This window comes from Poecilia formosa, unplaced genomic scaffold, assembly GCF_000485575.1.
Source record: "Poecilia formosa unplaced genomic scaffold, Poecilia_formosa-5.1.2 Scaffold126, whole genome shotgun sequence".
Taxonomy (NCBI): Eukaryota; Metazoa; Chordata; class Actinopteri; order Cyprinodontiformes; family Poeciliidae; genus Poecilia; species Poecilia formosa.
In genome coordinates this window covers 23,491-50,263 of record NW_006800065.1, presented here as the reverse complement: position 1 = coordinate 50,263, position 26,773 = coordinate 23,491, and the positions used below count along the sequence as shown (strand labels likewise).

Sequence of the window (26,773 nt, the reverse complement as noted above, 5' to 3'; positions counted from 1 at the left end):
CTTCCTTTATGCTCCATCAAAGTGTTTCCATCTGTGTCTTAGCTCTCTCTGTAGATCAAATGTCAAGCATCAGGAAGAAAATAAAAGACCCAGTTTTTGATGTTCAGTGACAAAACTAAAATAGAATTTTGCATTAAACGCCATGTGAGATTCTCCAAAATAATTTTTTTATTATTCTGTTGCTATGACACTGACATGATCTACTCATGGCGAATTTGATCATTTCGACAAACATTTAAGCTCTTGTTTTTGACATTCGTTGTATTTTTCTGGGTCAGGAGGTCACATACTTTTTCCAATAAATTGGGCTTATTATAGAGTTCTTGAGGTAAATAAAGAGAGCATATGAGCTGTTGCAAATTGTAGACTTTTAAAGCAGAATCAGATCTTGTAAAAGCCCGAATAGCACAAAAAAAATACAAATATAAAGGTTAGTACTGCCCAGAGATAGACTGAGCCCCCTAACCTCACTTGCCAAACAGAACATCCCTCGCTGCTGGTGGTACCGCATGGAGTGAACTTCCTGTTGCGTTTCCAGGGTGAATCTGTCTCTGTACCAGGAGCCAAGGCCTAATCACCAGCTCTCCTTCAAATCTGGGCGAGGTACTTTGTTTTGTGTGGCTGTAAAGATAAAGATGCATAAATTGCTTTCAGTCAGACTTATTTTTTGCTGATTACAAACAGAGCTGAGCCTTGGACAGAGCTGAGGTCCATCTTTTTTCCAAAATTTAAACAAAGGCGATCTACCAAAAAGTCAAGAGGGAACCAAACATAATCAGGTTTTTCATAAAAACTCAGATATATTCACCAAACTGTGCTAGTGTATTTATTTATTTTTGCCTGTTTTACCGTTTTATAACAGCTTTACCTCTGCACCACAATGCAGATGAACCAAATGCATTCATTGACAGACTCCGAGACGCCATTTTGTCCACGAGTGCCGAGCAAAGCAAAGTGATTGCATCTGCAAGTCTTAATAGTCATTTTTGAATGTGCTTGTATTTAGTGCGCTCTGTGTTGAAAATATAGTGCAGATATGAAGCAGATAGGATGTGAAAAACATGCAAAAATGGAGCAAAATGCATTGCGTCCTGGAAATGTGTTGGGGGGGGGGAAACAAATTTAGTGTAAAAATGGATGATGGCGCTGAACTTAAAGTGTCGGATGTGTTTTCGACACGCGTGACGTGTTTGTTGAGAACGCACTTTTAGGAGCACTGGACTGAGTAGTATTTCACATGATGAGCTTCAGCAGACATGCAGTTTCATTTGACTGCTAGCTACTTGCTGCTGCCGCTAGTCTGGAGGAACTCAGTGTGGGAGGGGAGAGATGGTATAAAGCAAAATTGACTTTTAGGAGCATTACATCATGTCATAATGCTATTCCCTCATCAAAAACACACCAGGAGTGTTGCTTTGACAACCCTCACCATCCCCTTCCTTGAGACAGTGTCTTCAGTTAGAGGCGTCTTCAAATTCACTGTAATACAGACTGCTACAAGAGATATTTCCTGCCAACAGCCGTCACAAGCTACAACAACTCTTTGAAGAATTTGAATAAATGATTTACAACATTTAATTTGTCATTCTCATTAATAAATTATTTTTAATTGAATTTGATTAAAAACATACATATACATATTTACGAAAGAAATTGGTTTTTGTTTTTTCTTTTATACATTTATGTTTAAAATGTCGAGCAAAGTGGAACTGAGGTCAAATTCCTCAAAAACATGAATAAAGCCAATTCTGATTCCATTCTTGTATCCAAAACACTTTTTGAATTTGAGTCTTTGCCACTGGTTGCCTTTGAAATCAAAACCAGCAGTCAGATTGATCATATCAAAACAAACAACAAACTTGGAAGAACATATTGGACATCTGTCACTGCTGAACGGTAAGTTTGTTTTCTGTAGTTTGGAGCAGGAAATACCTGGGAGTAGTTTTGTGTTTGATGTTTTCATGCTAAAAAAATATGAATTGTCACGTAGCTGTACAATTACAGTTAAAACCAAAGTTGATTAAATATGACTAATCACATTGAAGGGCGTACAGGGCCTGTAATCGATTTCTCTTTATCATCTGTTTTTGATTTTGATTTTCTTTTTCGGCCAAACTGGTTGTGAAATAAAATGTGCTCACTTTTCAAAAGAAAACAAGTCTATTTATAAATTTTCTGACAACATATTGTTCTTCCTGTCTCTGATTCTGTTGCTTTGTTGTGCTTCAACCAGAGCTGGAACACAAATGGAAGACATTGAAGCGGATGTCAAGAGCCACGAGAGCGGCTCAGTGACGAATTTACCAGAAGTGAGTCCTTTTGATTCGTTTGGACTTGAGTTCACACTGATGACGTAAACTGGTAGTTCAAGTTGGTTGAGAGAAAATACACACTTCTACAGACAACTCAGTGGAGAGCCAAAGCAGTTGTATCTGTAGTTTCAAAATGTACATGTTCTTTAGGAGCTCTTTGCATACATCTCTGCATATTGATCTGTAGTTTTTTTTGTACTTATTTAAACACCATTTGTTAAATTGTTACATTTTCATCTCTTGCTTCAGTCTGAAGGAAATGTCCAGCTTACTATGATTTTAGTAGTGCGCAAATAGTTTTTCCTGCTGATTATCCTTTCACACAGCTAGCCTCAAGCTGGCCTTTTTTCCTCTCCTGGTTACGTTGAACAGTGGCGGATAAAATATCGAAAGTGTCTAGGTTTTATTTACTGAAATCAACTGAATGTCACCGTTGTTGTTTGAATTGACCGGATAATTCAGAGGTGTTGTGAGTTTGGCGAGTTTCACAAACTAGGTGGTTCATGACGAGGGTTGCTAGAGCAAAATGTCAAGCGTCTGCATTGAAAGGGCACACGGGTCTTCTATCCCAAGCAAATGTGCACTTTCTGTCCTCTCCGATGGCACCATCTAGTGGCTAAAAAGACCAACTACTACGCGAATGTAAGGGAACATTTTATTCACAAGGAATTATTCACGTAGACATGCTGTAAATAGATTTTTAATTAATAGCATAACAACTGTTTGTGTCTGAAGAAACGATCTCAAAGAGGAATACACTGAGTGAAATAATAATAATAATAATAATAATAATAATAAGCACTAAAACATGTTCTATTCAAAATAAATTACAAATTGCAACATTTGCCCACATCTGTTTAAATCACATTTAACACAAGTTGAATTATGTGTGTAACTCCCCAAAGTGTCAATCAGTTAAGGGAAAAGACCTGCAGAGTGACACACATTTCCATCGTTGGTGCGGAGGATTTTAAGGGAGGACAATACAAGGACCTAAAGAGTTAAAAGTTGACAGCTCTGGCCAAGAGGATGAACTTTTTAATACCAGAGTCTATCCAAACAAGAAGACTACAAATCTATGGAAAAATGGTTTTATTCAATTGTAAAATACTGATTGATTCCATAGGCAAATTAAGTGTTGTAACTCATTTCATTAATTAATTGTATGTACTTTATGCAGTATTAAAATACAGTATTAAATTGCACAAATTTACTGTGCAGTGTGTGATGAAAGTTATCTTCTTTTCAATTCAATGTATATTATCTGCTGTCCTAAAACTCCACAGTTTGGTCAGGACATGATTCACCAAGGAGTGTAAAGATAAGTTTGTTAAAAACATTTTCTGCTTCTATTTTTGTAATTATTTCAATTGTTTTTCCATCTACATGGTATCATCCGTCTTCTTCTTGAAAACTTGGCATTTGAACCTGATCCCATTCTCCTCTTGAATTTCAATCGGCACATCTGGAAATCTTAGTTGGAAACAAAAGAAAAACAAGTGAGTCAGGGACAAAAATTAACACACACACACACATATATATATATATATATATATATATATATATATGCTTACATATTGTAAAAACTTAAAAAGAAGACCTGTATGAAAACATTAAATGCAGATTACGATCCTTGTACAAGGTTGTGAAAACGTTCCAGAGTAAATATAAAAAGAGGATTTGAAATGATCATTGTTTTTAGGAGAGTTGTCCAAGCCAACCTGACCATAATTGAAAAATTATCCATGACCCATCCAACTGCCAAAGTCCATTTCTGAATGGGTAAAAAACACAAAATGAATGTTTCTGAAGTGGTCTAGAAACAGATCCTGTTTGGGTTGCAGAGGGTCGATATTAAAAAGACCTTCCATGCTTGAAACTCTGAAATAGGACTATTCTTTAAAGGGGAGTAACCCAGCATGATACCAAAGCAATGTAAAGGACTTAGAGTCAATTATAAAAAAGCATTTAATGGCAGTTGTTGCTGCTAATCAGATATTAGACAATACAAGTTATTAGATTTAGAGGGCACCTTTTAGAATTTGACCAGGTTGGTTTAGATGTGTTGTGATGAACATTTGTTTGATAATCTGAAACCTCTCAGTGTGTCACAAAATCAAAAACAAAACACAACTGTTAGGGAGCTAATTAATTTTCACGGAATTAAGTTTATGATTTGAATTTAGTGATAATTTACTATTTCTTAATACAGGAACAAAATCTAACTTTGATGGACACATTGTTACTAATTTGCAATTCAGATTTCTTCTATTCACAGCGGCAAAGCTCTGGTTTGGGTCAGCAAATCCTTTTAAGCTTCACTGACAATATTGCTGACTCTTGCTTTCCATTTCTCTGCCACGGGACAAATAGCTCTGTCACTAAACAGCTTAAAAGCAGGCAGGTTTCAAATGCATCGCTCCAGTTTTCAGAAAAGAAAAACAGATGCTCATCAGTTTCAGAATGAGACGAAAACTTACGTTTCCTGTAATTTAAATAATTCTCTGTCAAAATCAGGAAAGAACACATCACAGTCAAAGTCGGCCATGACATCGGTCAGGTAAAGAAGGTCACACCACGGGTGCTTCAATGCATCCTGGTAGGGCAGAGCAGACCGCAGAAAATACACTTACACTTCAAATATTAATCCGAAATACATCATTGAGACTTCGGATTATTAGCTCTGAAATGGTTCAAATTACTTAAACTAATATTTAATATAAGTCCACACCTTGTTGATTTAAAAACCATTGCAAAACACACAAACTTTGGATAGATGGAAAACAAAAATTATGGTCTGTTTATGTACCTTGCTGCTCTGAGAGTAAGCTTCAATTTTACCCTAAACAAAAGAATAATGCACTTGTTGTTCTGCCTGTCTGCTAATGTTCTGCTAAGTCCATTCTCTAAATCACAGTTTCTGTCTTTATTCTAGTTGATTAGAAAAGGAATTTTGGCAAAGCCGGGATTTATACGCAACCGGATAAATAATTCAACCATTTACAACAAGAGGGAATTTCTAACAATAGGAGGTCAAAAAAGGGAGAAAAGAAAGTCAGATAAGCACATTGTTAAAAAAAATTAAGCTTAACACGTGCCTAATTTTCACTACTTGCTAAAACATCAGCAATGCAACTCAAGTATCTTCTAAAACCAACAGGAAAAGCCTCATGCAAGTTAATTATTGTAATTAAACCCTTTTCAATCAATTCCTTTTTGCTTAGAACTATGCTAGGACATTGCAAATGTGCAAATGCTAAACACTTAAGCGCTACAAGGTGTAGGTGCATCATTCTGCCACTAGATGGTACCACATATTATTCGAAGTATTTTATTTGCACTGTATTTAGCATATTGTCGATCATAATTCGGAGAAATACCACAGTTCACTATACTAACATCAACATGATGAAACTTTGAGGCCATTCTGGAGACATCATTGAGTTGCTATACTGAAAACAGAAGAAAATTTGTGTTGTTTATTTCTATTATATGTTATTTTATTTTAATCTTCAATTTTCCAACCTTGTTTCAAATGTAATTATAAAACTTTACTGAAACTAACTATACTTAGTTGCAGTTGTGTTGATTCTGAGCCCGTTTGAATAAAAAAATATACCAAATTATGTTAAAGTATCTTAAAAATGTTCTGTTGTTAAAATATGGACCAGGTTGATTCACCTCATAGACCTGCGTCCCACCAAGAATCCAGACGGTCTCTATTATGCCAGACAGGGGGGGCTGAGCAGCCAGGCGGACAGCGCTCTCAAAGTCTTGACACAAGAAGTGGGCATGATCTGGGACAGAGCTGTGAGAAAAATGAATTCACAGAAATAAGGAAAAGAAGAAAAAAAAAATGAGTAACCTGTTTATGAAAATCAGGAGTTTTTGCTAAAGCTCATATATCTACATATAAATGTAGGATTTTGTGGAACAATACCCACCTCAATGTTTTACTGAGCACTACATGCAGCGAATTGGCCAGTGGAAATATATTTTCGGGATGGGAATTCCAGCAGAGTCGCCCCCAAATCAGCAAATTCATGTTACCTGCAGAATAACAGAATATGACCTAAAAATGTGTTCAAGCTGGAGCCTTAAAACAGTTTTCTTGAAGTAACGTTGAGCACTACCTGGTCGCGACACTCTTGTGATGGTGTTCAAAAAGTACTGGAATTCAGATCTGTGGATATCATAGTTTCCACATTTAGTCCAGAAACATTTAGTTTTTGCTCACTGATTCCACATACTGATGTTTTTGCACATGCGGAAAATATGGTGGAAAAGAAAACATTAGCAGCTCCACTTCCATCCCACACAGGACACCCAATTTAACAGCTGTACAGGGTTGCTCATAACATACTCTATGTGATGCAAATTAAAGTACAATATGTTAGCATCAGCGTGCACACTGATAATTCTTAGAGAGCTTTGAAGCCAATCTACTATCTGTGAGTGACTGTGCAGTTCTTTTTTAATTATCCACAATTTTCTACCATTTCTTTAATTTTACTGCTATTCTAAAGTTCATTGATCAGTCTATAACTTATTCATTGGCTGTGTGAAGGTGATTAATACCAAAGCGACTTCACCACAGAGCTTAACTAATGCCACACTCGTGATTAGGGTTAGGGTTAAATATCAGATTACTGCATTTCCTTTGGTGAAATTTTGGAATACTGTTAAAAAAATATAAAGGATAATTCTGGTAAAATTAATTAAACCTCAACAAATGAACAAAGGAATTTTTAAGTAACTTTTACGCTTCGATAAAACTCCTACTGATGATTATTAAAACAATACATGCCTTTTTACGTAGAAAAACAGTAAGAGCATCGTTTTCGTCATTTTTATTCTACAGCATTAAAAAGTCAAAAGTCGAGCAGCCTTGAGTACATAGCACGATATGGATGCAGCTGTGTTATGCTGCTATTCTTACGGTAAACTCCAGGGCAGCGTCCCGTCTTTCCCCATCCCCATGTTGTTACATGTTGCCGCTATGAGGCGAACGGGTTTCTTCTGCACTTTTTCCCGATCCTTCTCCATCTCCAGCAACAGGCGGTGTAGAAAATCTCAACCAGGAAGCAGCGCAGGTTGGCGGTCTGCAACATGAAGCTGCATGTGTGTGAGCGAACATTTTATTGAATTTGCACTGAGCTGTCCCCGCCCACCGACCGGCTGCTGCCATTGGACACGGTGCAGCTTTTCCTCGTTTTTTTTTTTTTTTTTTTTTGTCACAAAACCGTGACCGAGTGAGTCGCTGGCAAAGATTACATAAGAATGATCAAATGTGATGTATCTTAATGTAGTGCTTACAAAGATTAGAGTTGTGATATGTATTTGAAGCGCAAGTCGTAATCAAACAATTTTGCAATGTTTGCCTATTCACGCAATTGGGACAACGTGCATAGCAGCAGTTTGGTTTAGACCTGGTTGATAAAAATGACTTGACATGAAAATGACTTGCATGTGGTTTTCCTTATGTGATGGTTTCTGTTTTGACTGAAGCCGAGAGAGAGAGAGAAAAAAAAAACACTTGCACATAAAGCGGCCTATTCCTTTAACTCTCTCTGATTTCTCTCTCATATTTGAACAAGAAAAAAATTGAACACAGAGGTTTTCTGTCATTTAGCTTACAGTTATTACCATGATCGACATAAATGTGGCATTTCGCAGCTGCTTTGGCCAAATGATGAGCTTTTCTCGAAGTACCAACTGGTTTAGTGTAAAATGACAACAGCAACAAAAATGAAGCACCGCATGTTTGTTGAGTGTGGTGAGCGTACATGGTGCTGCAGGGTTATTTCTTATCTAAAGGTCTTGGGAAATTTGCTAAAGTGCACGGGTGGATCCTTTGACACCCAAAAAATTTGGAATGACAATGAAGTTCACTTTACCAGTAAACATAAAATACAGCCCTCAGTAAAATTTCTGGCTTATGTAGAGAAAGGAATGTGCAGTCAAAGATCCTTTTGTGCATGTTCCAACTTCATTATAATAGCATAGGAGAAGTCTGAATGCTGAACACGGACATGCCCATAGTATTGCCAATAATTTTATTAATTTATTTATTGTTTTTTTCTTTGGGGGGGGGATTGAATAAATGTACTGTACTGCAAAGTTGGATTTTTCTAGTTTTCAGTGTGTGATAATGCTACTGCATAAAAAAAAAAAAAAAAGTCTTGTTAGGATTTCTACACATCGGTACCATGAATGCCAATTAAGGTCTTTTCATCTTTACTACTCAAACATTTAGAGGCATGTCAGTTTGTTTGTTGGCATTGTGTTCAATACAGAATGGACTAAAGATTGGGCATTATTTATAAGATTGGTACAGTATTTTTAGGTCCCTATTCTCCAGTGGTGTTCTTCAAGAGCCAGAGTCCTACAACTTTTAGATATGTTAATTCTCGTGATCTTTTCTTGAAAAAGGAAAACTTATAAAAACAAAAAGTGAAAAACTTTTCTACATGAAAAAATGTCTAAGTTTTCATGCAATTAATTCTCGGATTATAAAATGAGTTAAAGAAACTGAAATCAGGATTTTGGAATGTTAAATGATTTATTTAAAATTATTCTTTACTGTATACTTTTTGGGTATGCTTCCAGTAGAATTGCATACTCTTCAGTGGAGCTCCAATCTGACCAGTCGCTGCAGGAAATGCAGACGTGTTTGAATGACTTCAGCTGCATTTCATTTTGCTAGAAGGCCTGACTTGCTGTTTTATGGAGTATTTTCAATTCTAAAATGCCACCAACAACCATTGCATTTAAATATCAGGTTACTGCATTTCCTTTGGTGAACAGAAAAATGGAAGTTTTATCTCACAAAATCCAAATGCAAAACTTTATCATTTTTTGTCTTTTATTGTCATGTCAAAACATTCAGAAAATTGCCGTTATTTATACAAAACACATTTACGATCACTGAGGTGACAAAAGAATATATATTTAAATTATAATCTTTACATTTCAGTACCTTTGTTCACAGACCACAGCCAAATATACAAAAACAGAAAATCAGTTCCAAATATTTACAAAATGATTAATATTGACTGGCTTCTACTAAGACTCTTAGCTTAGAAAACAAATCTCAACTTTTGTGGAATGAAAACTCCAAATTGTTCATTGTTGTGCTGAAACAACAGGCATTTTATTTGTGTATATGAATTTAAGAAAATTCTTTACTCTTCCATCAAAATGCTAAATGATGTGAGGAAATATTATTGTTTAGCAGGTTCATCATGCTCGCAGTTACACACTGCAGTGGAAGACAACAGGCTGCTTCATGTCATTTTTGCATGGTTTGGTCTGATATATTACAGTTTTATGACTTTGTACCTGAGAGGTAAACCAGCTCCCATCCTGCGACTAACACATGTTAACAGGCAATATCTGAAATGCAAGCAACTCATAATTCATTTAATGTCTACAACTTCCTGCATAAAAGAAATACTGAATGGTACCAGCAGATTAACGGTCTCATCTCCATCGTCATTAGGCGGGAGTTAGTTGTTGCTACTGGAGGACATGGAACAGAAACCATGTGATGGATTATTAATATCCATTATTAATATCCAAGCTATTTGCTGTGCTTCCAGGATTTGAAGCTGCATTCAGGTTCCGCCTCTTCATGACAGCGTTTCTGCGAGGACTGTCTCCTTCCAACTATCAAATATGACACAGGAGAGACATTGACAAGATTTCAGACACATTAGCAAGCAGCTTTCATTGATGAGTGACAAAAAATGCTGTTACAGAATATTATAGTGCTGAGGATATATTACATGTTCTCCTCAGAGTATTAGTGATGCTCCATAATAATTCATTGTATTCCTCTTCCAGTTGTAAACAACTTAGAGCAGCTCTGCAGGCCACATTTCAGACGCTGGGTATCACGCTCAAGTCTCATGAGAAGCAATTTTAGTCTTGAATAACATGATTCTTCTGTAAAAATCTTAGCGTACTGAGAATAATGCGCAACTTAATTGTATTCTTAAAGTTGCCGTACCTGTTTGAGATGTTCCCTCCTGCACCAGGGGGCTTTCAAAGGACCCTGCAGCAGAGTAAGCGTTGACTCCTCCAATGTTGCTACCATTTACGCCATTGTTGGGATTTGCTGGAACAGTTGCAAGTAGCCCTGAAACATAAGCAGCATTTCATGCTTATTCATTGTGTACCTCTAGATTAAAATTGGTATCCTCCTACATGGGGATTAAATTGTTCAATCATGCTGCCATCCGATATGCACAGAGACTTGGATACAAGACTTCAGCAATTACTCACATTAAGTATAAAAACAGTGGTAAAGTGAACAACGTGTTTATGTGTTTCATGCTTTACTACCAGCAGTAAAACAAATTTCCCTTCAGAATAATGATAGTTTGCCTTGGAAAAGTATTCATGGCCCTTGAACTATTTCACATTTGTCACAGTACAACCAGAAAATCAAATGTACTTTACAGCAGTTTTATGAGTGAGAGTAACACAACGTCGAGTACAACTAAAGTGTAAGACAAAAGGATGCATAATTTTCAATTAAGGTTTGCCACAAGCCACACTGGTGACACAGCAAACGCGTTTATGAAGCCGCTTCACTCATATGAGACCAAAAAGCAACCATTTGAAATGCTACTGATGGAGAAAAACTGAAGTTGCATTGCTTAACGGTTTTGAACATAATGTCATGCAACCATTTTATTTACAGAGATTGTTACTTTGCATTTACACTGTAGGTTCTAAAAACCAAGCCATTTACACAGACGATGTTCCCTGACACTGACCCGCTCTGCCTTCTGCAGGACTGTGGCGGCTATCTGGGAAAACAGATTTCTGCCCACGGCAACATCAAGAGTCCAAACACACTGATGTCAAATATAAATGGCATTGATGTCTAAATGGTCTCACAGTGGTTACAATTAAATGCTAAGTAGTGGCAACTTAGCTTTCCTGGTAACACTTTATTTGAAGGGGTGTGCATAAGACTGACATGACACCTGTCATAACATGACATAACACCTGTCATGAACATAAAGGAGTCTTTATGAAGCATTGAAAGTCCATTAAAAGTGCCAACTTTGCATGATTTTGTAAATTATGATAATTCAATGCAAAGTTGGCATTTTTAATGGACTTTCAATGCAACTTTTAGAGCAACTTTGCATTAAGTGTCATTATTTACCGAATGACACTTCATGACAACTGTCATAAACATTCATAAAGACTTCTTCATGTTCATGACAGGTGTTATGTCATGATAGTGTCATGTCAGTCTTATGCACACCCCTTCAAATAAAGTGTTACCGCTTTCCTGATAAAGTGAGTTAAATGGGTGAGTAGTAAAGTGACAAAACGTAAATAGAGGTTATATTTTGAAAGGGGCTGTACTTATAAACTTACTTATTTTCTTCCCCATAAATATTTTGTTTGTTTTATCTGTATGAAAACTTACAACTTTCATAAGAGAGGAGAAGACAGCAGCAGATTGTACTGTGAGAAATGTTAGAAGAATACAGCTACACCTTAAAAGTAGTAGAACAGATGAAGTTGTCAATGAGTGGGAACATGTCTGGACCTGTTTTACTGCTCTAGAGTTTGGGTCAGAGGAAAGAAACAAGATCTACTAGGTTATGTGACGATGTGACTTAGTGTCTAAGACAGACTGACTGCTTGTGTCAGAGCAGGACAACTTTTCACGGTCGATGTAGGAATAAATTGAAGATCTGTCTCATTCTTTTTTCTAGATTTAAGTGGTTCTTACAGCTGCCTTCAACTTTGCCATTCATTACATCTAATATTAATCTACAGTGTGCTTGAAGATTTAACAATCATTAAGCTCATTTACCCAGTCCTTTGTAGCTGGAGAGCTGCTGGTAAATCTGCTTCATCCTCTCGATGTTGACGCGGCTGGCCTCAGCGTGGTTCACCATGGGTCTGGGGTAGTCGGTTCCTATGATACACTTGGCTGCCTTCTGCACATCCTCCGGGGCATTCCAAGGGTCATAGATGTATTTTGCAGGAAAACCCCTCAATACAGGCAAGTAACGACTGAAAAAAGAAAAAGGAAGATGTGCAAAATGAAACACAGGGACAAAGCACCCTTTGTTTTCACTGTATTAAGGAGCACTTTTTCATAGGCACAGTGAAGATACAAGATGCACTTGCTATTTTTGCAATTTTCTGAAACCATCTGACATTCCTTCCCCCCCATGTGAGAGTTTAGAAAAGCACAAGTTAACCATGAGATTTTGGTTTCCCAGTTTAATCTCTGTGGGAAGCACAAATCAAACACCCTAACCTTAAGACAAATGTTTTTATATTCATGTGAAAGCAGTGACTGACCGAATGTAGTCGCCACTGGGGTCAGTGCGTCGACCAAATCCCATGGGACAGTAGCAGTGGAAAAACTGCTGGAAAAATGAACTGCAGGAAAGCCACATCCAGCTGCCGGCGTTTACACTCCAGTCTGCATCGAGTAGCAACTCCTCAAAGACCTGCGAACAAACAACAACACTGTACTACTTCCATTTATTCCAATGTTTATTCAAATGACTCAACTGGGAAGTTAATTGTGACGCATTCTGTCACAAGTTTACATTCACTTAATCTCATGATTTTGGAATTTGATGTTTTTTTCAGGATGAAAAACAGCAACAACTTCACTGAAATCTAAACTCAGGAATTATATTCAGATATGTGAATTTATGAGGGCTTTTCCTCACATCTACACATTCATATACAAACAAATATTTTATTAACAGTCTTTCATGAACAAGCTGTGGATGAATGAATGACAAATTACTGGCGCAGAACTGGTGCAGTTTATTCAAATCGGTCGGTTTCCTTGACAGACTTTGCTTTTAAAAATATTTCCCAAGTGTTCAGTACAGCTGAAGTCAGGACCGTTCCAGAAGCTTATCCTGGTTTATCTATTTCAAAACCATCTTCGCTGTGTGTTTGGGATCACAGCCCTGTCAAAACACCCCACTGTGTTCATCCTTCACCTGAGCCATATAGACGGATTGCAGCAGACAGAGGGAAACGACTGCAACATCAGTGCCACTGACTACAGGAGAAGAAGTTCCATGTTCCCATGGACTAAGAGACCATGCACTTACTTTTACCATGCAAAAGTAAGTGCATGGTCCAAAAACACATGAAACCTAAACTGAATGTTGCTGCTGCAAACAGAGAGGAAAAATGCCTCTCTGTTTAAACCAAAGAACAATATGCAAGTGCCAAAAAAGTAAGTACCAGCATCATGTGAGAGGCTTATTTGTTGCCTGTGATTTTTGAACAAAATCTGAAAACAACAAAGGAAGAGTCTTCAGCTTCATTTGAAAGCTGCTGCTAATGAATGAAGATTAGACACAAAATAAAACATTCAAGCAGGGAAAAATGATGCCAAATCTACATCAAAGGACTAAGCAGTATAACATTAAGCTTCTGGAAAGCCTTGAACTTAACAATGCAAAACCTTTGTGGGTAATGCTCTGATGTTGTGTTGGTGCCAGAAACCAACCAGCTTAAACATATTTCCTCATATTTGAGGAAATATTTCCTCATATTTGAGGAAATATTTCCTCATTTGAACCAGATCTTGGTTCAAATGAGGAAGGAAGTGGATTTTTTGTTTCTCCTCGTTATTCTTACTTTCATGCCTTCTTCCCAGCTGATCCAGAGGTCTCCCCTTGTGAGGAAACAGGCCACAGCGTGCCGGGCCAAATGATGGATCCAGCCCTCCTGTCTCAGCTGGGTCATTATAGCATCAATCCATGGATAACCTGTTCGTCCCTCTGCCCACTTGGCCAGTGCTTCCGGGTTTCGGTCCCAGGGTATTTGAAGACACACGGGGTTCCCCTCCATCTTATCAAAGCAGGGGTTGATGGTGGCCGTTGTGTAGAAGAATTCCCTCCATAAGAGCTGGCCATAAAGGGACAGAGGTGGCGTGCTGTTCTTCTTCACCTGATAAATTAAGAAACAAGCCTGTTATTTGTTATAATGGCGCATTTTCAGTTATTACAGAATATACGTTTAGCTACCGTATATTGCAAAGAAATGTTTTTCATCTGTCAGGATCATTTCTACCTTTTTGTAAAGATCTGTGAGTTTGAAGTAGAAGAGCCGACAGGAGAGACATCCAAAGCGCAGATACGGGCTGAGGCCAGTAGGAGCGGCCAACAGCGAGTTGGAGTTCATTCGAGGACGCTCAAAGTTTGCCACCCACGCCTGCAAAAACATGTAAAAAATATTATTATTGCTTTTAGCAACATTTTTATAGCTGACTGCAAAAGAAACAGAACTGACAAGAATAACTTACTTATAAAATTGTTTCAAGTCATTTTTAAATCAAAAAGAGTTTTTAAAGATTATTGTGCAATGCCTTACGGACGCATTAATCTGTGACATTTTTATTTAGCAGCTTTCTGCCACAATAAAAACCCGACAGGAAGGGAAAAAGCACAGATAGCCAAGTTTCTAGCTGTTTCTGGTGAAAATGTTGATTTAAGCATTTGGAAAGCATCATTGAAAACTTAAGAGTTTTGTTAATTTCAAGGAAGAAACAAACATTTGAAATAAAAAATGATAGTTATTAATTGATGCTAGTCAAAACTGGAGACTTAATTAGAAATAAAAATGCTCTGAAAGAAGACCTTTCAGTCAGTAAAAGCCGTTATTTGTTACAACTGTAAATTCACTTCTACCAGCATCCATAAGCCTTTCGTTATTCATCTGAGAAATTCCTCTTCTCAGTCTACATTTTCTGATACCCTTTACCGATTTAAAATTGTTCAAAAACTTGAATTTGAGCTTCAAATTATATGTGGTGAAAAAGTAAGTTTCACAATCAGCAATAACTTTTAAAATATTGCTGATTGTGGATTATTTTTTATGCACACCCATCATGCCCAGATGATAATTGACAGTTATAATTTGTTAAGTTTTAGAACAGGGGTCAGTTGTATACTCTAAAAAACACCAAAAAAGGCTGTTAATTTTATGCAACTACACGTCATTAAGGTAATGAAGAACCGGAGTATTAAAAACAAAGCCCCTAACCTTCTGCTGTCCTCTCTGAACAGAATGCATATGTTGAAAGTAGTAGTAAAATTATCTCTTCATATCAACATGTTTACAGCCAAAAACTAAATTAAAATCATGAATTAATTGACTATTCAAACACTAGATTGTGAAAGAAGCTATTTTCCCATATGAGTTCAATGATTACATGTATTTCATCGGGTCAGTACTTTAAAAAGGTACATTTTTACCTTCCTCTCCAGATGTCGCTCTAACCTCATGAGGGCTTCTGTTTCTCCGCCTGGCCAGACTGCAGTGCTGAGGCCCTCTGTCTCAAAACCTACCAGAGGAAAAGGGTTGTTAGTTCATGGCTTTCAGAAACGAAGTGGATCAATTAGATTTGGATACCTAGTTGCAACATTCTGGGTTATTTTAGGTTAACCAACCAATAATATTCATTGATCTTGAGAATAGAAAAACTAATACTGTAATGAAACGAGTATTAACAGTTGTGGTTTAAAGCAAAGAGGGAGGTTTGCTAAAAAGCTTTACAATTTCATTAATAACCAAGAAATGTGTCAAAATTAAAATTCTGCAGCGGGGTTTATGTATTAGGCATGAAAAATAAAATAGTATTTCTTCCTCTAAACATAGTTTAGCGTAACGGACGAACCGGGAAATACATTTATCACCATTCCAGGTCGAAACAAATAGGTGGCGGAGCCTATAAACACATTTCACAAAGTTAAAACGAAGAAGCAGCTCACCAAGCTCTTCAAGGGATGGAACTCCAAACTTGTCATCATGATCATGAGCAATTGGAGTGGTGCAGCTTTTTATTACTTCTGATGTGATTGTCTCTGCAGGCAGCTCCACAGAATCCATTCGGTTAATTATAGCCTGGAAGCGCTTATATGTAAGTGGAGGCTGACCACCATTGAGTTCTATAATCCTTTAAGAGACAAAAAAGGTTTTTTTAAGGAAGCCCTTACATGCAAACATAGTATGAAAACAACAGCTTTAAATAGGTTGATTGCCACAGGAAATTATCCCAACAAATAATCCAGACTAACTCACTTGTCCAGATTATAGAGAGTGTGTGAAATCCGGACAGTGACTTCCACGCCGGCCTCACTGGCTAGTTTCTGGATGGCAGCGTCACGTTCCTTTCCAAATGGCTCAGAGTCATATTCATAGGATAACCGCGTAATATTCCATTCCTAGGAAACAAATGATCACACAAAGACTGAGAAACACAATACTGGAGTGTGTTTAAACACAATTAGTTGTTTTATTTAACATCATAAATTTGTCCAAACCGGCATGAATGTGCAAACACCAAAATCTGATTGTCAATACAGAATTCTGTCAATATTTGGTTTATAAAAGGATATGAAAAAACTTAGATATCATCACAGATCCATTTTTTATTAAAACAGATGAGTAGAATAATCAACACAATCACTAACAGGGCAGCACACAATTTAAAACTATCCAAATGAAAATGTTTTTGACTTGCTGGAAAATGTAATCAGTTCATTTTTTTTGCATGAAAAAAAGTATCTGATTTATAGACTTCTTATAATTGTTTACTTGATTTACCCTGTAATGCTGCCTCTATTGTCCTTGTACTGATATGTTAGATGTTTTAATTAATGGGTTCTTGAATCACTTTTAACAACCACGATACTGTAGAATTATACTGCTAAAGTTTGTATTTTCATATACTTTTATTGAAGCTTGAGTGAACTTGATCTAATGTTGTATTTTATCAGTTTTGACTCATTAGTTGTTATGTTAGCTTATTTAATGCACCAGGTGGAGGACAGAACTCCAAATAATGCATTAAGCTCTAGATGCATATAGAAAGTTAAACTTAATTCAATTTCAGCATTTTTTTTTAACCTCATGGTTTTACTTTTTCGAAAAAACACATCAGTTAATTCTCATTTTCACCTAGATTAACAAAAACTCGGAAGTAATTTTCATACCCTGAAAAGGCGAGGGAAGACATCTGTGGGTTGGCCTCTGATCACAAACAAGCGGGAGTTAATTTTGCGCAGGCTTGCATCCAAATCCTCTAAACAATGCAGCAAAAACCTGAGAAGACAGAAGGACAGACGTTACCAAATGACTTATATTTCATGCTCACAGATACACAGAATGCAATCACAAGATCAGTACTGACAAGCATAGTTGATCTGAACGAACTCTTTAGAGGTTAGATACACCACGCAATTCAGCAGACATTTATTTTTATGACTGTCATGTGGGACCATGTTAGGGAAAAACAACCGAAGGCCCTGAATTATAGGAGACTTTAACTGCTTCAATGAGAACCTCTGAAATTATGGTTGACAAGTTAGTTTAAAAAGTAAACCACATAAAAACATCAAATGCTGCTGAGCTGCTCAAGACTAATCTGAAGATATTCATTATGATGAAAACCAAAATAAATCTATACTGTTTGTTCCTGCTTTAAAAAAAAAAAAAAACTATTGTCAAGATTGAAAGAGTCCTTAATCTTTAAATATAAAAATGGTGAAAGCAGACTCAAGTGTTTTTGTATATTTTAATTGTTTATCTGATTCGATATAGAGCCAAAAGATGAAAACACATTTTATGGAGCATCTTCCCATAATTTCTCCACTTAGAAAGTTCTAATTTTCTTACATACATGGCATAAAACTTGGATCTGAAAGGCTTTATATTAAATACATTTCTCAGAAGTTTTATTTATGCACTCTCATATTAGCCTGTGGCTAAAAATAAGAACACATGTTAACTAACCGTGGCATAGAATGATTCAGCACAAAAATTATGGATCAATATTAATGTTCTTAAATTAAAGAAAAAATGCCAAAAAAAACCCCACTTTATCCAGTCATATTTCTTAAATTAGAATACTATTGAAAAGTGTCTTTATTTGACTTACTGATTTCATTAAACAATATAGATTAACTGCAAACAAATTAACTTGTTACAGTGACTCAAACACAAGCATTAATGAACAGAACATTATGGGGAAATATGTAATATGTGGAATTATGGAAACAACAATGAAGTGTACAGGAAGAAATACGGTAATGTGGAGAGCTCCTTGGTGAATAAAAGCGTATAATTGTAGGCTAAAGCTATCAGCACACCGACACTGTTTCTGAGTCTTTCATAAAAACTGAACAGCTAAGAAAGAGAACTAGCAATACGGTGATTAGGCCGGCAACTCATTGCCTGGAGCCTTAACCAAGACATGAGTGGTCTACACTGTTTGTGCCCAGATAACATTAGTCCAAATGAAATCAGAGTTCAAAAAGTAATTTGGGCTGAAACAGCACATGGCTTCTACTAAATACCACATAGTACCAGATTAACTGCGGAAAATCTACAATTTCCATGCGGAACATGATGTATCAAAGATATAATTTATTTACTAACCAGTTAAATACAAATAAGATGAATGATTAAATTGCAAGTGGGTTCACATTCCTAGGAATCTTTAAATTTTTCCACTTGTGTTTATTAATGACATAGACGATGGTGATTTCCTCCAAATCAGCTGGAATCAACAATCAGCTTCTTATTCTGGTTTTGAGATGCAAGCTGTTCTCTGGTTGATCCCCTCCAAGTAGGCTGACTCACTGCAGTGGATAACACCATTAATAGTGTCATCAGCAAATCTGATCATCGTGCGTGTACTGTGATTCTGCACAGTTATCAGTCTACAGATGTATACTCTATCAATAAATGCAAAAGACTAAACCCTGGGAGACTAGCAACTAATGTATGGGTGGTGAAGTATCCATTTTCTGGTTCAAACAAAACTCGGTCTACAAAAGAAATTCACTTGGATAGACTGAAAGTAGTGTTTCTCAATAATATGAAAGAGCATGAGATGATGAACTAACTTATGAATATAAATGAAAAATGTGGATTTCTAAAAATGGCAGATTATAAATGTTATTTTGTGCATAGCACCGAGATTTGGGGAAACATTTTTATAATCACATAATAAAAAAAGTCAAACACATTATCTACAGTTCTGAAGTAACTAAAATACAAATGTTTGATTGTGATGAATACCAGGTTAGTAAGTATTTCAGAATAGCAGCTTAACAACCCGTTGGGATCCTTCTTCTGTGAGAAGTGCCGCTGAACAAATAGTGTAGGATAAGAATCTAAATTTCAAAGTGTTTTTAAATAGTCAGTCAAACAGGAGATCATCACTATCTCTTATTAGGAGTATAATAATTAATATTTGACAGTACTATAATGATTCCATAAAATTCAGATTTTAAATCTGATACTTTAAGTCGTGTTAAACTGTTGCCTTTTCGCATTTCTGAACCCAAGTGACCAAACACTTGTTTTTGGCAGTTTATACAGCACCCTACTTTTTGGCTTTCTTAAATATTATATGTGATGACAGGGTAGACTAAGAGACAGCAAATGAGAAACAAAGTCATGTAAACATTTCCTTATTCTTAGTTACATGCATGGTATTATGGTCTCTATTGAAACTTTGAATTAAAGTTAATGATTCATAAGATATTTATTCTCCATCCGTCCATCTATTTTTTATACCTGCCTAATCCTTGCAGGGCTGGTCTTCATAGCAGTCATGGGGATTGATTTCTTTGGATGGAGGAAGGATACCAGAGAAAACTCATACATGCAAACCCCACAGAGAAAGTCTTCAGCTGGGCAAAAGTAATTTCGTAGCATCTAATTCATACCCTTTAGTTGAAGTTGGTCCACAACTCTCCAAGGAGGCGTTCAGATAAATATCTTTATGACCCCTTCTGTCCAATCTCTTACCTCCATCTATTGATGCCCACACTAGAGGAACCAGCGAACCATGGGTCCAGGATGTAGATGCATCGCAGGGTGTCTGTACCCCGGATAGAGTCCCTCAGAGCCGGGTTGTCGTGCAGCCGTAGTCCCTTCCTAAACCAATGGATGGTGTTGACTCCCATGCTGTCTGAATTCTTTAGCGCAGCGTTGAAAATAAAGAGGGTGGTCCTTCCAGTGGCAAAACAAAAACAAACCAAAGAGGGTGTCCGTTCACGTTTTTCTCTGTCAGTAGACAAAAATTAAAGATGGAGTTTTCAACCTGCTCCGCAGTTTTTAGTACGTTTGTCCAGTTTAACCTTGCTCCATGGCTTTATCCACCGAGTTGGGTTTGCTGAGCAGCTCTGGCTGCATGTGTAGACGGCAGATAAACCCCGAAACACAGTGAAAACACACACAAATCTAATCAAGCTCAGTTGTTATAATCAAATGGAAACATTTACAAAAAATAAGCTGAAAATTAAACTATTTCAAGCTAGTAGCAACAATTAAAGAAAAAGCGAGTGTAGAAATACGACACCTTCAGACGGTTCAAACGCACGTTGCTAACACGCAAAAAAACTTCAAAACGTCCAAATGTTTACGGTTTATAGCTAGCTCTATAATTAATGTAGGCAAATTTGACAAATATTTTAAAATACGAACACAACAAAAGCTGTAAATATATACTACGCGTATGAACAACTACCTACAAGATGTCTCTGTCTCTTCTGTGTCAACATCTCCACCCACATGCAGACGGAGGAAGAAACTACACGCCCTGATTGGTCAGAACTGGAAGTTATGTAAGACTTTCTCCGTCACGTTTCCGTAATGTGCTTTACAACTGTCGATTACATGGCGTTTTTTGTTAAACTGCATTTGTTAAACATCAGATTCAACGTCTAAATACAACATAGTTTGTGTAGAAGCGTCTTTTTGTAGGGTAAAACCTTGAAATAACTTACAGAAACGTACTTTACACGCAACAAATCAGAGGCCTTAGTTGCAGTTATATAGCTATGCAGAAGTACCCGGATGGTCACACGCGACATGGCATTCTAGTTGGTGCGTTTGATTTAGCATAGCGGTCGCAGGGGTGAAACAGGAACAGTACGTTCGTTCGGTCATGGCCAGCCCCGCCCATCCAGAGGAGCGATAATCTCAAACCAATGTGAGCCACGTTAAATTACATAAAACTGTCAGCTGTGTCATGGATTCTACTGAAGGCGTGTAACACGGGAGCATTTGTTTTTATTACAGAAAGAAATGTTCTAGTAAGTAATTTAAAAGAATTCTGAAACGTAATTATTTGAACACCAGAACAGAGGACACGTTTGGTATGAACCAAACACCATTCCACAAGAAAAACCTCATGCCAAATGCAAAGCTTAGAGTTGGAAGTGTGTTGCTTTGGGGATAATTTGCTGCAGGAATATATTAGATAAGTAGGTTCTTTGCGTCTAGCCAAAGTTTCTTCAACCTCAATTATTCAGGGGTGGAATGTCATGACGTTTCACTCAGAATACACATTTCTGTTGACACAATTTGTTTACTGCGTAAAACAACACTGCTCTTCAGTGTTTCAAATCCAGTTTCTACTGCAGATGTAAATCTGGAGATAAAAATTAGATTTAAGTAAAACAAGAACAGGAGACATGGTTTTGAAAATACTTTTGGTTACTTTCAGAACTGAAACAAACAAAAGATTAAATTTGAGAATATATGTGGAAAAGAAATCCACGTTTAAATATGTTTATGCAAAAATCACTGGAGCCACACTTATTGGCACCACTATAAGTGTGGCATATAGTGGTGCACTATAAGCCACACTTTTACTATAAGCCACAATTATATCTAAAATGTAAATATAATTTTAGATATATCTAAAACAGATATATATCCATATAACATATATATATATAACATATGTTATATACATATAACATATGTTTATGTGATAAACATATGTTATGCTTAGACATTAAAAAGCTCTGTTTTATGTCTAAAACAGAGCTTTAGTTTTTGGTTTAATTCTCAGAGTTTCTCAGAACTCTGGTCAACTTATTCTTCAGGCTTTCTTTTCCTGAAAAATAACTGTTTCAACACAGAGAAGGCCATTCTTTTTTTTTTGCCAATGACCAACAGATTGGATGAGAACCCTACAATTTGTCGTTGAGTGTAAGGGAACTAAAACAAATCTCCAGTTAGACATGACCCAGTGAGCAGGTCTGCCAGTCAGCCCTCTCTCATGGCAGAGCAAAAGCGGACAGTTGCTGGTATTCAGTCCATTGCTGAGGTGGATAAGACCAGTGGATAAGACTGTTTTCTTATGTAAGTATGACCTAATTGCCCAAAATTTGGCCAATTGCCAAAATTAAGAAAATTGGGGCGGATTAAGGGGGCACCCATGTTACAAGAAAAACAAGTTTTATGCCTTTAGACATCTTGTTCCCTCACTGTTTCTGGTCAAGAGGATTGCTTCAGGTCCTCTTCGAGTAGATTTTATTTCTTTCACTAATAAATACGATCAAAATTAACCGCACAAACTTAACTCTTACTTGCAGCTTTACAAACTGACACTAGATGGCAATGTGACCAAGAAAATAATGTCAGATGCTTTGAAGCAACATCTTTTTACCTGAACGGTTTGGCACTTCATTTGCTTTTATATCTAAAATTAAATTTTCCCTGTAAATTTTAGAAGTACATATACTTGTGTGATTGAAAGAATAATAAGATTGTCTCTGAATGCTTTGCTTGTTAGTGCTTTTTTTCTAGATTTTTTTTCCACGACTATGGAGTGTCAAGGTAAGGCAGCTAACTTAAATTATAACATTTAAGCAAATGTGTCACTTAGCAAAGGTTCATTAGTAAAGATTTTAATTGAAGATGACTACTTCCACCTCCTATGGTATAAAGATAGCACTCTACTAATAATAAACTCTGATACAAACTAGCCGGCAGAAGAGCAAACCAACATGCCATAAACAATAGCAGCACAATGGTTGGAAACCAGGTCACTGGTTTGTGCCAAAACTGCTTAGTGGTGGGTTTTAATTAGATGAACAATTTTTCTACCAAAGAAGCTTTGTTCTCTCACCTTTTGCTGACCCACCAGAAGTATTTCAGTGTTCTGATTGAGTTTGAAAGATCAACTTTTGGATTTATGGTCACACTTTTACAAAATTTTAATTTCAGAAGGTTTTTAAAGTGGAAAAACTTCTATTTAATTTAGGTTAAATGGAGCACTTCACAATGTTATCTATCAGCGCCTCAGCTTTTTGTCTGCTAAGCACTCAAAAATTTTAAAGCTGACGACTTCTTTATAATGAAATAAATCCACAATTTTCACATTTTTGATATTATCATGTGTGGTAATTTCTAATGAGCTACAAAGAGGTAATTTCATTTTACCATATGTAGGTCAGCAAAACCAGCATGAAAGTCAGGATTTCACTGTTAGCCAAATATTCAAGGCTGATGGAACTATAATCAAGTGTGTTTGCCTCCACTTGTTTAAAAGCAGATGTATGGTAGATTCCTCCTTCTCTTTTTACACAAACATGTTTGATGTTGCACACATTAGTAATTGTATGTTGTTGTTTTTTTTAATTAGCCATTTAGCAGAGGGTTATGCTGATTTTAACAGCTATGAATTAGACATATACACTACTCGCATGCATTTTATGTTGATTTTATGGCACGGATCAATACAAACCAGTGTCCAGGTAAGATGGTAGGTTTTATTTTCCCAAATTTCTGACAAATGAAGGTCTGAAAAGTAAGCTGTATATTTGCATTCACTTAATATTTTTACTTTGACTGGGCCAGTCTGACATTTGAATCTCCTTTGGCTCAGAGCTCTGCTTATTTATAGCTATAGAATTTTCCTATATATTTTTTTAAAATTTGTCAGAATGTAAGTTGTTTGGAGGGGAGGGAGGAGGGGGGGGGGCAGAACTGTTGTTAGTCACCCCAACACCAGGGATCACTGTTGCTTCAGTCACATAAGCACTCTGCTGTCAAATGCAGAAGCTTTCTACTGCATCTGTAATGCAAACTCACTGCTCAGTGACTACTCACTGAGCAGTCCTTGCGGCTCGTTTACATTATTTCTGTCATGACCTCAGCATGTTACTCTCTCTGCATTGACGTAGTTCGTTCCTTCATTTCTTCTCTCTCTCTCTCTCTCTCTCTCTCTCTCTCTCTCTTTCTCTCTCTCTCTCTCTCTCTTTTTCTCTTTTTTTTTGTTGTTGCCATAATCACTACACAAAACTGAATTACCACACTTGTCTTTCCGAGTATGCCTGCAGATTTCTCATCTGAACTTTGTGTCCTTCCACTGCGGTAAGAAGGCAGTCGGTGTCCATGAAGAAGCTGAAGTCCAAGTTAGACCTTGAGGATCAACCAGAGAACACATGTCCTAGAAAGAATATTGGATCTTTTCGATGAGTTCTCCTTCAGAGAAACGACGATGCATTATGCATGCAATCTATTATTAATGGTACTGAATCATGTTACGATCAGACATGGGCCCACATAGCCTGATACTCTTTCGAACTTGTCCCTTAACCATGAACACATTCAGGCAGCTGCTTTTGAATCAGAGGTTCAGTCGTTACGTGCTGCAGTGCATTTGTTTTTCATTTACCTTAGATAAGATCTGCTCATATGTCTCCACTAGTGTTATTATTATTATTATTGTTATTATTAAGTTTATTTCTTCTTTCCAAAATTATTTAAATTAAAAAGAAAAAAAAATCCTTTAATGATTTACAGTTATCATTTCCGTTATTTTTTTGGTCATGAGCTTCATTTCTTTTATCGATCCTTTAAAGCAAACCAATTAGAACTCTTTTCTTGTCCCTTCCCAAGAGTCTATTGGTTGAGGGGTACTCTCATTTTCTCCAGGGCCCCGCCTCCATCTGTCAGGCTCTGCGTTGGTACAGCACCGTTGATGCGCTGAAGTAAAATACTGCAATCTAACTTTCTTCTCTTCGGGCTTGGATGGACTTTCCTCAAAAGGAAAAAAAAAAAAAGGAAAAAACGAATCAGTGAGCAGAACCCGTGCAAGGCGATTCCAAACTACCATCATTTGAGCATCACCCCCCACTCCCCACTTTTTCCCAAGCTCTTCTTTTTCTACAGTAGCTATGAAGTGCAGTTATGGCAAGGAGTAGCAAGTCAGCAGCGAGGACCCTGGAGGATTTGACGCTAGATTCTGGTTATGGTGGAGCCGCTGACTCCTTCAGATCGTCCAGTGCGTCGCTGTGCTGCTCAGAGGCACATGGGGGGAATTACTGGCATTTAACCGACTCAATGCACAGTCGACACAACAGTCTGGACACTGTTAACACGGTCCTGGTTGAGGACGCCGAGATCCTGGAGTGCAGCGGGCAGTGCGCTAAACTACCCGAGCTTGAGGATGTGCCATGGAGCCTCGGGGAAGTTGCAAGCGCGCTGTGCAAGGACGAGGAGATGAGTCTTCCGACGCCCCCCCAGGACGTCCTGCTCAGGCTCTCGGTGCTGGTCAGCCGCGTCCTGGTCAGGGTGGCCAAGGAGGCGCAGCGCCTGAGCTTGCGCTACGCCAAATGCACTAAATACGAGGTACAAAGTGCCATAAAGATCATCCTGTCATGGAGCGTTTCGATGAGCTGCATCGGCGCGGCCGTCAGTGCCTTGTCCATGTACAACATGAGCACGGACGAGGACAAGTTCAGCCGCGGCAAGTCGGCACGCTGCGGGCTCATCTTCAACGTGGGGAAGTTCTTCAGGTGGATGGTGGACAGCAGGGTCGCGGTCAGGATCCACGAGCACGCGGCCATCTACCTGGCCGCATGCATGGAGAGCCTCTTCCGCGAGGTGTACGCGCGGGTGCTGCGCAGCGCCCTGCTGGAGCGCGACAACGGGATCCCCAAGTTCACGGTGGAGGTCCTGGAGCAGGCCGTCAACGGCGACGCAGAGGTGTGGGGGTCGGTGCAGCCCTGGCAACACCTGATCTGCGGGAAGAATGCGAGTGGTGAGTTATGAAGGCTGGAAGTCGGTGCAACAGGGTGTTACTACTCTTCAGCTCAATGTATAAAATAGCTAATAGATATATTATATATATCTTCACTTGGTGACTATCAAGTGAATAAAGAGAAACTCGCAAATTAACAAGTCCTTTCTCCGAGTGCAGGAGAAGTTTGAGCCTTTTCGTCGTCACGATACTTGATGACGTTTACTCTTAGTGCATTCAGCTGCAATGCTGCTCAGACTACAGGAATATGCAGGCAGGTAATGAATGACAGAAATGTGAAGGTGGGGAGAAAGGAGGAGAATTCTTTTCTTATCACCATTGCCTCCTTTTTCTCTCCAGGCACTGCAGAGACAACTGCCTGATATCAATCTTAAATTACATGCAGTTGTTTTCTTAATGTGCATACTGATAAGGATAGAGCCAATACACTCAGGTTCAGTGATTCATTCTCAGAGTTTTTTGTTAAAGGGCCCCTCCCTGCTGGTGTCCATCAGTGATTCCCTGCAGAAGTGGGTTTTTCCTCCCAAGGAGTAGGGGGCGGTTCTCTTTCATTCCTGTAGTCATTTGTACTACAAACAGATCCGCAAAACAC

The 26,773-nt window shown here is 37.7% G+C and overlaps 3 protein-coding genes and 1 long non-coding RNA gene across 7 annotated transcripts; 2 read left to right on the top strand and 2 right to left on the bottom strand.

Moving 5' to 3' along the window:
* Positions 1-1,680: 1,680 nt before the first annotated feature.
* LOC107837245 (uncharacterized) lies at positions 1,681-3,391 on the top strand. Its single transcript, XR_001663253.1, has 2 exons — positions 1,681-1,896; positions 2,234-3,391. It is a non-coding gene; the product is annotated as an uncharacterized LOC107837245 (long non-coding RNA).
* LOC103144396 (dihydrofolate reductase) lies at positions 3,390-7,459 on the bottom strand. Its single transcript, XM_007561362.2, has 6 exons — positions 7,252-7,459; positions 6,446-6,495; positions 6,257-6,362; positions 5,994-6,120; positions 4,793-4,908; positions 3,390-3,785 (listed from the first exon to the last, which is right to left on the bottom strand). Exons 1-6 carry the CDS (start codon positions 7,356-7,358, stop codon positions 3,695-3,697), a joined length of 597 nt encoding a protein of 198 aa, XP_007561424.1. The 5' UTR covers positions 7,359-7,459; the 3' UTR covers positions 3,390-3,694.
* A 1,842-nt stretch (positions 7,460-9,301) lies between these two features.
* On the bottom strand, positions 9,302-21,229 carry cry1b (cryptochrome circadian regulator 1b). Of its 4 annotated transcripts, none has more exons than XM_007561355.2 (12): positions 21,138-21,229; positions 20,148-20,405; positions 17,324-17,432; positions 16,410-16,552; positions 16,100-16,284; positions 15,584-15,672; positions 14,400-14,540; positions 13,965-14,276; positions 12,654-12,805; positions 12,157-12,359; positions 10,324-10,452; positions 9,302-9,980 (listed from the first exon to the last, which is right to left on the bottom strand). In XM_007561355.2, exons 1-12 carry the CDS (start codon positions 21,212-21,214, stop codon positions 9,895-9,897), a joined length of 1,884 nt encoding a protein of 627 aa, XP_007561417.1. In that variant the 5' UTR covers positions 21,215-21,229; the 3' UTR covers positions 9,302-9,894. The 4 variants fall into 4 exon arrangements, with proteins under 4 accessions (XP_007561417.1, XP_007561422.1, XP_007561423.1 ...); XM_007561360.2 differs by having other exon boundaries at positions 21,128-21,146; XM_007561361.2 differs by lacking the exon at positions 21,138-21,229 and adding an exon at positions 20,873-20,958.
* A 3,706-nt stretch (positions 21,230-24,935) lies between these two features.
* On the top strand, positions 24,936-26,211 carry LOC103144438 (ankyrin repeat and BTB/POZ domain-containing protein BTBD11-A-like). The gene has a single exon (XM_007561428.2). The coding sequence runs from the start codon at positions 25,329-25,331 to the stop codon at positions 26,190-26,192; it is 864 nt and encodes a 287-aa protein (XP_007561490.2). The 5' UTR covers positions 24,936-25,328; the 3' UTR covers positions 26,193-26,211.
* The last annotated feature ends 562 nt before the right edge of the window (positions 26,212-26,773 follow it).

Coding starts and splice junctions, on each gene's coding strand:
- LOC103144396 (XM_007561362.2), bottom strand. CDS start 7,358: ATGGAGAAGGATCGGGAAAAAGTGCAGAAGAAACCCGTTCGCCTCATA. Junction 6,363..6,445: donor CACAAGAGTGTCGCGACCAG/GTAGTGCTCAAC, acceptor GTTATTCTGCAG/GTAACATGAATTTGCTGATT. Junction 3,786..4,792: donor TTATTTAAATTACAGGAAAC/GTAAGTTTTCGT, acceptor TTTCCAACTAAG/ATTTCCAGATGTGCCGATTG.
- cry1b (XM_007561355.2), bottom strand. CDS start 21,214: ATGTCGCGTGTGACCATCCGGGTACTTCTGCATAGCTATATAACTGCA. Junction 16,553..17,323: donor TCTTCCCTCGCCTTTTCAGG/GTATGAAAATTA, acceptor TTTGTTTCCTAG/GAATGGAATATTACGCGGTT. Junction 12,806..13,964: donor GCTGGGAAGAAGGCATGAAA/GTAAGAATAACG, acceptor GTTTGTTCGCAG/GTCTTTGAGGAGTTGCTACT.
- LOC103144438 (XM_007561428.2), top strand. CDS start 25,329: ATGGCAAGGAGTAGCAAGTCAGCAGCGAGGACCCTGGAGGATTTGACG.